Source organism: Neofelis nebulosa, chromosome 3 (assembly GCF_028018385.1).
Source record: "Neofelis nebulosa isolate mNeoNeb1 chromosome 3, mNeoNeb1.pri, whole genome shotgun sequence".
Lineage (NCBI taxonomy): Eukaryota > Metazoa > Chordata > Mammalia > Carnivora > Felidae > Neofelis > Neofelis nebulosa.
In genome coordinates this window covers 174,831,044-174,846,606 of record NC_080784.1, presented here as the reverse complement: position 1 = coordinate 174,846,606, position 15,563 = coordinate 174,831,044, and the positions used below count along the sequence as shown (strand labels likewise).

The following is a 15,563-nucleotide window of genomic DNA, read 5'->3' as shown; positions in this document are numbered from 1 at the left end:
CACAGAATTTTCCCCACTAATGCAAAATATTGATATTTCTCATTTCCTCACCTCTTCTAATTCCAACTCCTGCTCCCTTTCTCAAATAATCCTATTCACTCTTCAAATGACCCTATTGTAGAAACATCTATCTGGACCTGTGTCCTCAGAAATTACCCCAAAGGCATTAGGGATAAGCCTATGTATACATATACATATACATATTAGAGGTAGAATGGGGGAAAGAAGAGGGAAGATAAGCAAATAAGAAAGATTAAAGAAGGAAAGAGACAGGGGCATCTGGGTGGCTTAGTTGGTTAAGCATCCAACTTTGGCTCAGGTCATGAGCTCACGGTTCATGGTTTCAGGCCCCGTGTCAAGCTCTGTGCTGACAGCGTGGAACCTGGAGCCTGATTCAGATTCTGTGTCTCCCTCTCTTTCTGCTCCTCCCGCACTCATACTACTGTCCCTCACTCTCTCTCTCTCTCAAAAATAAATAAGCTTTTAAAAAAATTTTAAAAAGGAAAGAGAGAAAATGGAAGGCTTTTAAAAGCAGAAAAGGTAGCAAATCTAAAGGAGAAAACAAAAACATAGGGGAAAGAACAGGGGACAACAAAATGGAGAAAATCAGGATGAAGACAAGGGACAGGATAGGAATGGAGATCAAAAATAAGTGGTGGGGGGAATAAAATTTATAGGCTAAAGAAGGGAACGGCAAAGGGAAAAAAAGTAGAGAAGGAAAGGAGGGAAGTCTGGATTTCTCATCCAGGTGCCCATTATTATTATAGCTTTATTAATAGGTTGCTTAATGTTTGTTGTATTTTTTTTATGTTTCTGTATTTATTCTGAGAGAGAGAAAGCATGAGTAAGCAAGGGATAGAGAGAGAGGGAGAGAGAGAGACTCCCAAGCAGGCTTCTCGCTCAGCACACAGCTGGACACAGGGCTTGATCTCATGACCATGAGATCATGACCTGAGCCAAAATCAAGAGTCAGACACTTAAGTGCCTGAGCCACCCAGGCGTCCCACTTAATGTTTGTTTTGGACCAAGTTATAGAGAAACACAATAATGTAACAAACATCCTGTAAGACACATCAACAGGAGAAATCTCCCTAGATTTCTTTGTTTTCAACCAAATTCTTACAATGTTTTGATTGAATATGAAAAAATTACACACTGAATCAGATATCTTCCAATATATCCAGCGGTGTGCTAGAGCTGGGTTATACCAGCTCATAAGAGCAAAGTTTTAATTTTTAAGAATTTTGTGAAACAGTTGCCCAAAACAACTATTATTAAAAATTAAATTGTATATGCTTGCAATTAAATAAACTACATTAAAAACAAAATAATAGATACTCAAAACTCATCACTTCATAATTATTTTTTAGATATTTACTATTTATTATGTTCTTAAAGTTATTTATGTGTTTTATATCTGTATAGCAGAAACACCATAGAGAATTAATAACATTGTCTTTCTTGGTTTTTACCTGCTATAGTGGAACACATACTCCAGTAATTTCCTAAGAAAAAGTGTTTTGAGGGTTAATTTAGAGCAGGAACTTAATGTCCTCCTTCATATTTGATCGATTGTTTGGCTGTATCTAAATTCCTAAGTTCCAAATAATTTTCCCCACACAATTTTATTTTCTAGCTTCTGGTATTGAGAAGTGTAATTCCATCTTTATTTCTGACTCCTTGTATATGCATTTCTCCTTCTCTCTGGAAAATTTTTGGATCATTGTCTAACGTTATTCTAAAATTATCCTAAAATTTCAAGAGGTGGTGCCATGTACCATTAATTTTGCTGGGTATAGTTAAGAGTTTCATGTCTTTCAATTAGCAATAATCGCGCCTCGGATAAACCTCATTGGCTACGATACTGCCACTGCGCAAAGCTGAGTTTCATGTCTTTCAATGGAATATCTTTCCTTTATTACTCTGACAATGTCTCCTCCTCCATTTTCTGTCTAGAATACTTATTAGATGTAGGTGGACTTCCCAGATTTAGGCTCTTATTTCTTATTTTTTCTCTTACATTGGCAATTAATCCTTTTGTTCTTTTTTTAAATGTCTATTTATCTTAAGTGGGGGAGGGGCAGAGAGAGAGAGAGGGAACAGAGTATCTGAAGCAGGCTCACAAACCATGAGACCGTGACCTGAGCCAAAATCAGACGCTTAACCGACTGAGCCACCCAGGTGCCCCAATCCTTTCGTTCTTACTCCTTAAAACTTCCCTTAGCATATTTTCCAAGTCTTCAATTTCTTTGGGGGACAGAGCTATCTTATTTAAGTTCTAAGAAGTATCTTCAAGTTGTCTTGGAAGAAAGGTCAGCATCCTTGTAGGCCTGCCTGTTAACCACATCATCAACATGCAGCATTCCTTCCCCTGACTCTCAAATACATAGCGCCTGGGACCTTGTTGATTAACTTTGATAATGGATCTTTATTAAGGGTGGCCATCCACTTGTATGGGTGTTAATTTGTGGAATTCAAGAAGTGACTGTGTCCTAGTATGAGAATGAAGTCCATCAGAGAGCTTTGGAACAGTGAAGGAAAGCAGGGATGAGCAGGTCCAAAGTGCTGGGGAGCCACAGAAAGTTCAAAAAGAGGTAGCCAGGAAATTCAGCACACTCCTGAAATCCTCAGGAGGGACTGCTTTCCTGTAACTACACAGGTTGGGGACTTGAATGGTTTTACTTGAAAATAAAAGGAAAAACTAGACTATAGTGATATTTGGGTTGCATTAGTAAGGTCAGAGTTTTTCATTGGTTTGTTTTCCAACCGAATCTTCTTTTGAACTGTCCATCTTATTGCCAATATAACAACTGGGATTTAGTGCTTTTCTATTTTATTCTACTAGTTCTTTATGTAAAAGAACTAGCTCTGAAAAATACTGGTGGTATTTTGATAGGGATTGCATTAAGTGTGTAGATTGCTGGGGCACCTGGGTAGCACAGCTAGTTGAATATCTGACTCTTGATTTTGGCTCAGGTCATGATCTCATGGTTCATGGGATCGAGGCCCATGTTGGGTTCCGCACTGACAGCATGGAGCCTGCTTGGGATTCTCTCTGTCCCTCTTTCTCTGCCCCTCCCCCTGCTTGTGTCCTTTCTCCTCTCTCAAAATAAATAAATACACATTAAAAAAATAAATGTGTAGATTGCTCTGGGACATTTTAACAATATTTGCTCTTCCAACCCATGAGCATGGAATTTCTTTCCATTTCTCTGTGTCATCTTCAATTTCCTTCATCAGTGTTTTATACTTTTCAGGGTACAGATATTATACTTCTTTGGTTGGTTTATTCCTAGGTATCTTACCTTTTTTGGGTACAATTGTAACTGGAATTGATTCCTTAATTTCTCTTTCTGTTGCTTCATTATTGGAGTATGGAAATGCAACAGATTTCTGTACATTGATTTTGTATCCTGCAACTTTATGAATTTGTTTACCAGTTCTAGCAATTTTTTTGGTGGAGTCTTTCAGGTTTTCTATATAGATTATCATGTCATCTGCAAATAGCGGACATTTTAATTCTTCCTTACTGATTTGGATGCTTTTTATTTCCTTTTGTATTCTGAATACTATGGCTAGAATTTCCAGTACTATGTTAAATAACAGTGGGAAGAGTAGATCTCCTTGTTTTGTTCCTGACTGTAGAGGAAAAGCTCTCAGATTTTCCCCATTCAGAATGGTATTAGCTGTGGGTTTTTTCATATGTGGCCTCTATTATATTGAGATATGTTCCCTCTAAACCTACTTTGTTGAGGTTTTGTTTTTTTTTTTTATCATGAATGGATATTGTACTTTGTCAAATGTTTTATCTATGCATCTATTGAAATAATTATATAGTTCTCATCCTTCCTTTTATTAATGTGATGTATCATATTGATTGATTTGTGAATATTGAGCCACGCTTGCAACCCAGGAATAAATCCCACTTGATTATGGTGAATGACTTTTTTTTTAATGCATTGTTGGAATCAGTTTGCTAGTATTTTATTGAGAATTTTTGCATCCATCTTAACCAGGGATATTGGCCTATAGTTCTATTTCTAGTGGAGTCTTTATCTCATTTTGGTATCAGGGTAATGCTGTCCTCATAGAATGAGTTTGAAAATTTCGCTCCCTTTTCTATTTTTTGGAACAGTTGAGAAGTATTTATTCTTCCTGTGAAGCCATCTGGCCCTGGACTTTTGTTTGTCGGGGTTTTTATTATTCTTACTATTATTACTAATTAAATTTTTGTAATGTTTATTTATTTTAGAAACAGAGTGCAAGCAGGCAAACAGGGGATGGCGCAGAGAGAGGGAGACACAGAAGCCAAAGCAGGCTTCAGGCTCTGAGCTGTCAGCCCAGAGCCTGATGTGGGGCTCAAGCTGGTAAATGGCAAGATCATGACCTGAGCCGAAGTCAGCCGCTCAACCGATTGAGCCATCCAGACACCCCCAGTTTTGGTAGTTTATATGTTTCTAGGAATTTGTCTATTTCTTCCAGGTTGTCCAAAATGTAGGCATATAGTTTTTCATAATATTCTCTTATAATTGTATTTGTGTGGTGTTGGTTGTTATTTCTCCTCTCAGTTGTGATTTCATTTATCGAGGTCCTTTTTCTTTTCTTTTTGATAAGTCTGGCTAGAGGTTTATAAATTTTATTGATTTTGATTCAAAGAACCAGCACCAAGGTTTCATCGTTATGTTCTATTGCATTTTTTTAGTTTCTATATCATTTATTTCTGCTCTATTCTTTATTATTCCCTTCCTTCTTCTGGCTTTAAGCTTAATTTGTTGTTCTTTTTCTAGCTTCTTTTGGTGTAAGTTTAGGTTGTTTACTTGAGATTTTTCTTGCTTCCTGATATAGGCCTGTATTGCTATATACTTTCCTCTTGGGACCACTTTTGTTACATCCCAAAGATTTTGAACTGTTGTGTTTTAATTTCTATTTGTTTCCATGTATTTTTAAAATTTCTTCTTTGGTTTCCTGGTTGACCCATTCATTGTTTACTAGCATGTTATTTAACCTCCATGTATTTGTGGTCTTCCTAGATTTTTTCTTGTGGTTGACTTCTAGTTTTATAGTGTTGTGGTCCAAAAAGATGCATGGTATGATTTCAATATTTTTGTGTTTGTTGAGGCCTGTTTTGTGACCTAATATGTGATCTATTCTGGAGAATGGTCTACATGTATATGAAAAGAATGTGTATTCTGCTGTTTTAGGATGGAATGTTCTGAATATATGTTATGTCTATCTGGTCCAGTGTGTCATTCAATGCCATTGTTTCCTTGTTGATTTTCTATATGGATGATATGTCCATTCATGTAAGTGGGGTGTTAAAGTCCTCTATTATTATTGTGTTATTATCAATTAGTTCCTTTGTTAATGTTTTATATATATAGGTGCTTCATGTTGGGTGCATAAATATCTACAATTGTTTTATCTTCTTGTTGGATTGTCCCCTTTATGATTATGTAATGCCCTTCTTTGTCTCCTGTTACAGTCTTTGCTTTTTTTTTTTTAATTTTTTTTTAATGTTTATTTTTGAGACAGAGAGAGACAGAGCATGAATGGGGGAGGGTCAGAGAGAGAGGGAGACACAGAATCCGAAGAAGGCTCCAGGCTCTGAGCTATCAGCAAAGAGCCTGACGCGGGGCTCGAACTCACAGACAGTGAGATTATGACCTGAGCCGAAGTCGAAGCTCAACTGACTGAGCCACCCAGGTGCCCCCAGTCTTTGTTTTAAACTCTAGTTTGTCCAAATATAAGTATTGCTACTCTGGATTTCTTTTGACAACCAATTGAGTGTTAAATGTTTCTTCTCCCTCTCACCTTCTTTTTTGTTTTAATATTTTTTTAAGATTTATTTATTTTTGAGAGAGAGAGAGACAGATAGTGAGCTGGGGAGGGGCAGAGAGAGAGGGAGACACAGAATCCAAAGCAGACTCCAGGCTCTGAACTGTCAGCACACAGCCTGATGCGGGGCTCGAACTCACAAACTGTATGATCGTAACCTGAGCCAAAGTCAGACGTTTAACCACCTGAGCCACCCAGGCGCCCCACCCCCTCACTTTCAATCTGTACATGTCTTCAGGTCTAAAATTAGTTTCTTGTAGGCAGCATATAGATAGGTCATTTTTTTATCCTTTCTGACACCCTATGTCTTTTGATTGGAGCATTTAGTCCATTTACATTCCAAGTAATTATTGATAGATATGTATTTATTCCATTTTATTACTTGTTTTGTTGTTGTTTCTGGAGATTTTTCCTGATCCTTTCTTGTCTTTGTCACTTTTGGTCTCTTCTTCATGCTCAGAGTCCCCTTTAATATTTCTTGCAGAGCTGGTTTAGTGGTCACAAACTCCTTTAGTTTTTGTTTTTCTGGGAAACTTTATCTCTCCTTCTGTTCTGTATGATAGCCTTGCTGCATAGAGCATTCTTGGCTGCAGACTTTTCCCATTCAGCACTTTGAAGATATCATGCCACTTCCTTCTTGCTTGCAAGTTTCTGTTGAGAAATATCCAGCTTGACTTATAGAGTTTCCCTTATAAATTATGGACTTCCTTTGTCTTGCTGCTTTTAAAATTGTTTCTGTATCACTATATTTTGCAAATTTAATTACAATATGTCTTCTTTTTGGCCTGCTTATATTGATTTTAATAGGCATTCTTTGTGTCTCCTGGATCTGAATCTCCATTTCCTTCCCCAAATTAGGGAAGTTTTCAGCTATTATTTTCTCAAGCAAATTTTCTTCCCCCCTTTTCTCTCTTTTTCTTTTGGATACTCCTGTAATATCAATGTCACTGAGTTTCCTATATCTATTCTGATGTTCCATAATTCTTCATTCTCTCTTTTGTTCAGCTTCATTATTTTCCATTATTTTGTCTTCTTTGTCACCAATTCATTCCTTTGCTTCCTCCAGTCTGCTGTTCATTGCAGTAACCTATTTCCAATCTTATTTATTGCATTCTTCATCTCTGATTGATTCTTTCTTAACTCTTTTATCTCTGTGGTAAATGTCTCACTGATGTCTTATATTCTTTTCTCAGGCCCAGTGAGTATCTTCATCATTACTGCTTTAAATTCTCCATCAGACATGTTACTTATATATGTTTCACTTAGAGCTCTGGCTGTGGCCTTATTTTGTTCTTTTATTTGGGATAAATTCCTCCATCTTGGCATTTTGAATAAATCTCTGTCTTCTTCTCTGTATTAGAAAAAGTAGTTCTGTCTCCTGTTCATGAAAGTAATGGCCTTGTGAAGGAGAGGTCATATAGTGCCCATGGCCTAGTGCTTTAAGAAGTGTCTCTGGTGTGTGCTGTGTGTGCTCTGCTATTGTGTGTTGGCTGCTCCATCCTTCAGGCCAGTCACCTGCAAAGGCTCTCCTTGCTTGCTATGGGCACTGTTTGGTCCTTGGCCTGAATGTGGCAAGTATTAACTAAATGTGCTCTGGTCTGCTTGTGAAATGAGACCTGACACCAACTCCACCAGAATTGAGGCCCTGCAGAACTCTCTGGTCAGGAGATATGGTGTGGGCAGAGGTTTGTGCTGGTCCTCTGGGGAAGGGTCCACTCTACTGGGACTGAGGCAAGCCTAACTGAGAACAGTCCTGCAACAGCACAGAGGGGTGGGCCTTGGTGTAAGCAAGTTAGACAGTCAGTGTCCTCTCTGAGCTGCTTCCCTCAGGTGGCTCTGTGTTTATGCTGAGGGACAGGGTAGGGAAATGGAAAGACATCTCCTTTGTTCCTGGAGAGGCTCTGTGAATGCTGCCTCTCAGAGGAGCATTTCTAGAATAGGGAATAACTCCCCTCTGTGTGCCCTGGACATTTTTCAGATTGTTGTTTCCACACTGTCTTTCCCCAGATTGTTTTCTTGCCTTCTATCTGGGAGCTGATTAAGACTTAGTTTTGATATAATTTCCTTTGTTGGTTATAAATTTTCAAGTACGGAAAAGTATAAAAGCAAAAATAAGCATCAAACACAGGTAAGCAATGATAATGTTTTGTATATTTTCATCTAGACCTCTTTCTCTACATATTTTTAACATATGAAACCTTGATATACATATATTTTGTATCCTGTGTTTTTCATTTATATTGTAATATAAGCATTCTCTATTAATAAAAAAACAACTTCCTATACATTATTTTTTCAAATTGTGGTAAAAACCACATAACACAAAATTTATCATCTTAACCCTATACACTATTTTTAATGATTATAAAATATGTTACTAAACACAGTATACTCCTCCATTGCTAGAAATTTAGAATGTTTCAAATTTTTCGCTGTTAACAATGACTCTGCAATTAACATACTTTGTCCACATTTCAACTTACTTCCTTAGACTAGATTTTTGGAAGTATAATTACAGGTCAAAGAACATGATTATTTTAAAGCCCTTAATATATATTCCCAAAAAACTTTGCCTTCCTATTATCACTATATAAAATGCCCATTTGACTGCAATCTCATTAGTATAACAGGCTGATAAAAATGGTACTATTTTAATCTCAATTTGGTTAAGGCTTCTGGAGTGAAGTGTGAAATTAGATAACTGGTTTTGTAACCCTTTGCTGACTTATAGCCAATAAATGGGGTTGGAGAGTCTGAGAGGAGTTAAAGATTAGAAGAGGATTTTTGGAGAGTTTGGGGTGTATTATGAGTTCTATTTATCCTGAAGAAGAGATCAGATGTGCTCCCTCTTACCTCAATCCTAGGAAAAAGGCTTCAATAGAACCATTTGGAAACCTTGCCCAGGTGAACTGTGCAGTTGGGGCACATATTGTAACCAGTCTTTAATTCATACCAAAATCTAAAGGTCTTGGCTAGGTACTCTAAGGGCATATTTTACAAATAATAAAATTTAGGCCTAGAAAGTTTAAGTAAATTGTTCAAGGTCTTTGCAAGTAAGCAGTGGAAGTAATGAGCTAGAACTGAAACCCAAATGTTCTGAATCAGTGCTTGAATATTTACCCATTCTGCAATATTTTTTCTCATTTAGCTGTGAAATCCTTATTATTTTCATTACTATATATTTGTTCATACTTTGACCTGACCTGAATTCTTCATCTTCCAACTTGGAATTCTTTGGATTCCACCAATACAATTTCAACTTCTAGCAGCCCCCTTAAAAATATTTATGAGATCAGATATTTATATTCAGGACTGACATACTGCTATTCTTAAAATGTTGAATTTGTTAGATAAACTTTAACTGACTCCATTTCTCTCTTTAAGGATTTTTTATACTTGCAAGATGCAATGGGTTGAATTTTGCTCCCCAAAATTCATTTGTTGAAGGCTTAAACCCCTGTACCTCAGAACGTGACCTTATTTGGATATAAGGTTGTTGTAGATGTTATCAGTTAAGATGAGGTCATTATAACGGTCTCTAATACAATATTATTGGCATCCTTATTTAAAAGAAGGGAAATTTGGAGCATGTGGCTGGCCCAGTCAGTAGAGTATATGATCTCAGGATTGTACGTTAAGCCTCACATTGGGTGTAGAGATTATTTAAAAATAAAATATTTTTTTAAGGTGTGGGGGAGTTTGGAAACAGACAGACATAGAGGGAAGACAAAGACAGAAATATGGTCATCTATAAGCCAAGGAGAAGAGGCCTGAAACAGATCCTTCCCTCCCACCCCTCGAAAGGAACCAACACTGCCAAGACCTTGATATTGGACATCAAGCCTTCAGAACTGTGAGCCAGTACCTTTCTATTGGTTAGGCCACTCAGGTTGTAGCACTGTTTTACACCAGCCCTAGCAAACTAATACACAACTAGTGCTGAGTATTGAAGCTTGGTTATGAAATCTTGAAGTTCAATACAGGAAGTGCAATCATCCTAGAGAAAACAGAAAAATTCAGTCCTAACAACTGTTGCAATTTCCATTAGAGAACAAAAGCTTTTATACATTTTTAAGCATATATTTCATGGTTTTAGTTTCTTTTCTGCTATAATACCTCATAGGAATTTAAATGATGACTTTTCTATATCCCTAAGTTCTAACTCCATAGCTTAACTTTTCAGGATCTTTGACATGATCTTAGTCTAACTTTTCATGCTTATATCTCACTGTTGTTTTTCATAAATTACATGATCAAGTCAAATTGGGACACTAGTCCCAAAATAGGCCTGGGTATTCCAATCTTTGTTCTCTTCATCTCCCTATTTAGAATGGCCTTTCCATTCTTCATCATCATACTTTGAAAAATCCAAAGTTAAAGTCTTCCTTCAGTGCCCAGTGAAAAAACCTTCACTTCTAAGAATCTAAATGGTTCTGAAATACCATTTTATATTTTTGCTTCATTGATTTTTATTTTACTTCTCTGGCTTTATGTAATATGCTCTTATTGACTTTAAGTAAATTAGGGCAAGAAGCAACTAGTACAGGTAAGTGTTATTTTGGTTTATTCTTCCAAAAGTGGAGACTGAGGTAAGAGCTTTGGGTGCAGGTCATTTGTTTGGAGAAGTAGTCTCAGGGCTCAAGAGTAAGGAGACTGAGAAGAATGAAACAAGGAAGAAAGAAAAGCAAATCTCAGAGTGAGTAAGCCCCGGTCCCACCAGGAACTCATTGAGGAATGGTGTAGAACATAATTATGTTTACCCAAGAATAAAAGACAGCAATATTTATCTAATAGGTCCCATCCCTTAAGTGGTCAAAAAATCTCCTCAAGGTATATCTCTGGCACTTCCAGGTTTATGAATCTATCAGAATGGTTTAACAGGCTTCTACAAATATCATGTGCAGTGCTATTAATGAAGCCACAGGGCATAAACTGAGAGATACATGGTGCAGCTATGACAAGATGCTCTCTGACTACGCCTGCCCAGAGCTAGCAGTTAGACTAAAAGGATAGACAGGGAGAATTATTCATGAATATTAAAAAAATCTGATAAAATTGTGCTAGAAAACATATCTAACATGGCCCATTCCTTGCAATGTTCTAATCTGTTCATGCCCTAGTTTAATAGTTCCTAAAGACAAGAATACTATGTATAGAAACAGTACATGTGGACTGTATTCCTCCTTCTGATCAAAGGAGTAAAGTCACCCGTGCATGCTAGGTTAGGCAGCTAGAATCTCAGCAAGATATCCAGCCACAAAAAAAAAAAAAAAACAGACTCAGAATTTCCATTTGACCTGAGATGTAACTCAGTCTTAGTTTGGGTTCCTCCAAATGCAGACCCTGAGACAATTATTCAACTACAAGTAGTTTATTTCAGAGGTGATCTCAGGAAACACGCTTGAAGAAATGAGGATATGAGATAAGTGTAGAAAGGAAGCCAATAAAAAATACATTTATTAAGCTGTTTCTACCATGGAGAATTAGAATTCCATTCTACTGGGGAACTCAGGGATAGTATAAAGCACACCCCAGATTTATCCCCAAAATGGGTGAGAAATTTGGGGTATTTATCTGCCAGTTCTCCTGACATTGGTTGAGAGCTCCCTCCAAGAAAAATTGCCCTTTGTGTGAGCAAAGTGCCACCATGGCCAGGAGAAAATCCTTCAGGCAAAGAGCCTACAGCATTAGCAATAAGTAGCTTTCAACACGCAGGGCAAACTTGAGTAGAAATGAGAAGGGCATCAATAGCTATAGATATCTGCTATAGAAACTAAAGTTGTTTAAACAGCTACTTATCTTGATTACATGACAAATTCAATGAATTCAGGGCTAGAGGAAGGAAGGAAGGAAGGAAAGAAGGAAGGAAGGAAGGAAGGAAGGAAGGAAGGAAGGAAGGAAGGAAGGAAGGAAGGAAGGAAGGAAGGGAGAAGAAAAGAAAAAATGAGTTCTTCATGTGTTAGACATTAACTGTTTACAATTAGTTCATTAATTTTCATTGCCATATGTAAATGGTGAACTGGAGCCTGAAAGTACTTGTGTTTATCTGCATCACACATTCAAAATTGCATTTAGATTTGTGTTGATGAAAATAAAGTCATTGTTGGAACTTCCAAAAGCAGCAACATTTTTCCAAAAGCAGCACACATATATTTTTTGATCTATGTGTGATCTATTTATTTTGCTTGCTCCATCAATTTAATATTAATAGCTGCTCTTAGGTTAGCCCAAAAAAGTCCATGTTTGCTCTTCTCCTTGGGCCATTCCAAATAAGTCCTTCGTGCCATGAGATTTTTGAGCTTGTGATAGCTGCTGGGAATGGAATACTGTGGAATAGGCTCCAGCAAGATCAAAATTAAGTTATCAAAAGCTTCATGAAATAGATTGTGGTGGGCAAAGTAGAGTTCATAATGACACCACTCACTCTGAACAAAGTTGGGAGACAAAACAAAAATGGACTTGTAACTTTTCTCAATGCAGTTGATGATATTCTCCACAATGCTCTTGCCAGGAACAAAGTTTCTCTCATGGAGACAAATCCTTAGGTCTTCTTTTTCTAGGTTTGGTAGTAATTCACTCTTCACCCACACAGAATCATGCCCACTATATGAAATAAAAGCGTGGAACTGAAGGGTTCTTTGGAGTTCTTCTAAGGGTAGGTTCCTTGCCCTGTGCCGGGTCTGGGTCCACTGACACACCATCCTGAGATACCAGGGCAGATCAAAGTACATACAGAGGGCAGTCACAGTAACAGTCAACACCAACACAGTGACCCCAATGGTGACAAGCAACAGAGCTGTGTTGCAGGATAACTGAGACACACGAAAGTCCTTTAGTGGGGTTCCTTTATAGCTTTCTGGATAGTCACACTTATAAGAATCAGGCCAACCCTCTACCACTTCACTTGATACTTGGCCTATACTCTGGATAAATTCTCTTAGCTCACAGGTGCATTGGAATGGATTGTTTCCTGCTCTTATGGACCTAATCTTCTGGCAGCTGTGGAAGAAATCAGCTGATGGGTTGGAAATTGAATTATGGTCAATGATCAGTACAGAAAGGCTGCTAAAAGCTCCACAGTCAGGAAGGTGGGCTAAGGAATTGGAGGCAACATTGAGTTCTTGCAAAGCTTCTAGTTTCATGATTGGTTTAGGAATGCTTCTTATTTGGTTATTGTGAAGATCAAGTACCTTGATCTTAGGAGGTAAACATCTGAAAACAGAGTCAGTAAGTATATTTGAAGACATATTTAAACTTAATAAACTTGTAGTCCAAGAGCAATCTCCTTCATTTTTATCATACCTTAGAGAATTCTGACTAACATCCAATTGTTGTAGAGACTTCATCTCTTTGGTCATATAAACTATACTTGCAAGTTCTTTTAATTGATTCATTTGTAAACTAAGTGTCTCTAATTTAGCCAAGTTTCCACAATTTTTGAAAACCACATCTGTTAAGAGATTATTAGAAAAATCCAAATATAAAAATGTGCTAATTTGGGATGGACAAACCATGTGGACCATATGTGTACCAGACACTGTGAAATTTTGGACGTTCATATTTGAAAAGATTTCATAGATATAACTTTGTGGAAAACTGAACACATCAGTGACCACTTGGTGTATAGAGAAGGCCTTCAGTGAAGTGTTCGAATAATCAAAATCTCTGAAGTCAAGGTGACCTTGTAGTTTTACATTTGAAATTGAGAAATACTTTATGCTTGTATGCCAAACCAACTGGATGATCATAATGAAAAAATTCCAAGTTGTTTCAATGTTGTTTAAAGTAAGATTTGATAACCTTGAGTTGTTCTGAAGTTTTAACAGAACATTTTGGAAATAAGAACACCCGTTATCATCTAGCACACATTTGATATTGGAAAGTTCCAGACTTACTGCTGTGCTGACTGATACATCCAAAATAAAACTGAATTCTTTTCTTGTGGGGAAAATAATGTGTAGACTTTCTATATTAAAGTTTTGAAGGCTCTCAGGGTCTTCTTTTTCCCCATAAGTGTCTCCTAAGACCAGTAAAACCTTACTTATATGCAAAGAAGCAATTGGTAGCACACTAGATTTTTGTAATTGTGTGGCACTCAACCCCAGAAATTCTAGTTGAGACATATTGCCAAACTCTTTGCATATGGGTAGGCCAACAAATGCATTAAATGAGAGGTCTAAATGCTTGAGATTCACAGTAGGATGGCAAGAAATCTTCCACAATTCATTGTGGGACAAATCCAAATATTCCAATTCCTGGTTGAATTTGAAAACACTAATATCAAGATATTGAATTCTGTTATGAGAAACTATCAAAATCCTTAGCTTTGATAGTGATACGATGTCAGAAGTCCGAAGCTCAGATATATAGTTTTGTGATATATTTAAGATTGTTGTTTTCAGGGATAGGTTTTTGGGAACATGAAAGAGACTTGATTGTGATCTGTCAACCAAAAATTCACTTTCATCAGTCAGTTGGATTTTGGTCTCAAGTATTAACATGAAGATGATGGCAAAATGGAAGATGCTAGAATTAGTTTTCATCATTTTGTAATATTAGACATTCCTAAGAATAGTTGTTATCCTTTAGAGCATCTTGATACAGGTACAAATCCTAAAAAAAAAAAAAAAACCCACTTTAAATAATTGTATTAAACTAGGCATGACTGGCATGAAACATTTTTTCCTAGGGACTCATAAAATGAAGTCTACATTCTTTGAAGTCACACAATCTGAAACCAGGGAAATACACATATTGATAAACAATTATACTACCTCTAATCAAATAACTTTTAATATGCATGGTGTAATGGTTGAATGGTGATGTCACCCAAAAGATATACACCTTGTAACTCTGTCCTAATCACCAGAAACTGTGAATATTACCTAATTTGGAAAAAGGATCTTTGTAGAGATGACTAAGTTAAGGATCTTTAGATGAGGGGATCATCCTGGATTATCCAGGTGGTCTCTAAATCCAGTGACAAGCGTTCTTATAAGAGAAAAGCAGAGGGATATTTGATGGAGATAATAGAGACACAGAGAAGGCCATCTGAAGACGGAGGCAGAAATTGGAGCAGATACAGCCACAAACCAAGGAATGCCGACAGCTACCAGAAGCTGAAAGAGGCTTTAGAGAGAGCTTAGTGCTACCAACACCTTGATTTTAGACTTCTGGTCTCCAGAACCATGAGAGAATAAATTTCTGTTGTTTTTAGCCACCAAGTGTATGGTAATTTGTTATAGCAGCCACAGGAAACTAATACAGGTAGTTTTACATATTTATGGAAAGTCCACTGACCACAACCTTCCCAAGATCATATAGAATTCAAGCTAGGATTCACAGCTGGTATGTTTTCTACTTTTGACATGCACCACCTCATGGCTTTCTTAAGAGTTCCTTTCACATGGGGTTGAATTCAGGCTTTCTTGCATTACTTTCTACTATTTACACATGGCTTCATGCCTAACTTTGGTATTATTCAAAAGGTAATTAGATAACTAAAGGTCTCTCAAAATCCATTTATGCATCCATTTGTTTATTCATCCAGTATTTATTGATAATCAACTGGCCATGTTTTAGGAACTAGAGATAAAGCCGTGAGAAAAATAAAGCCCTAATTCTCAAGGGGTTTATTCTCTGGTGGGTAGACAGAAAACAAATGACTAAATGTAATTTCACGGAGTAGTAAATGACATGGAAAACTTAAGCAGAGTAAATGAATCAAG

The 15,563-nt window shown here is 37.0% G+C and overlaps 1 protein-coding gene and 1 non-coding gene across 8 annotated transcripts in view; both read right to left on the bottom strand.

Moving 5' to 3' along the window:
• Positions 1 to 1,735: 1,735 nt before the first annotated feature.
• On the bottom strand, positions 1,736 to 1,882 carry LOC131508133 (U4 spliceosomal RNA). Its single transcript, XR_009259850.1, has one exon. It is a non-coding gene; the product is annotated as a U4 spliceosomal RNA (small nuclear RNA).
• Positions 1,883 to 11,801: 9,919 nt separating this feature from the next.
• The window catches only part of TLR1 (toll like receptor 1), a 43,672-nt gene continuing 39,910 nt past the window's right edge, over positions 11,802 to 15,563 (bottom strand). For all 7 annotated transcript variants that reach the window (XM_058722844.1, XM_058722848.1, XM_058722845.1 and 4 more), the window contains one exon: positions 11,802 to 14,448. In XM_058722844.1, the coding sequence (XP_058578827.1) occupies positions 12,012 to 14,381 (2,370 nt within the window). In that variant the 5' untranslated portion in view covers positions 14,382 to 14,448 and the 3' untranslated portion in view covers positions 11,802 to 12,011. The remainder of the gene's footprint in view (positions 14,449 to 15,563) is intronic.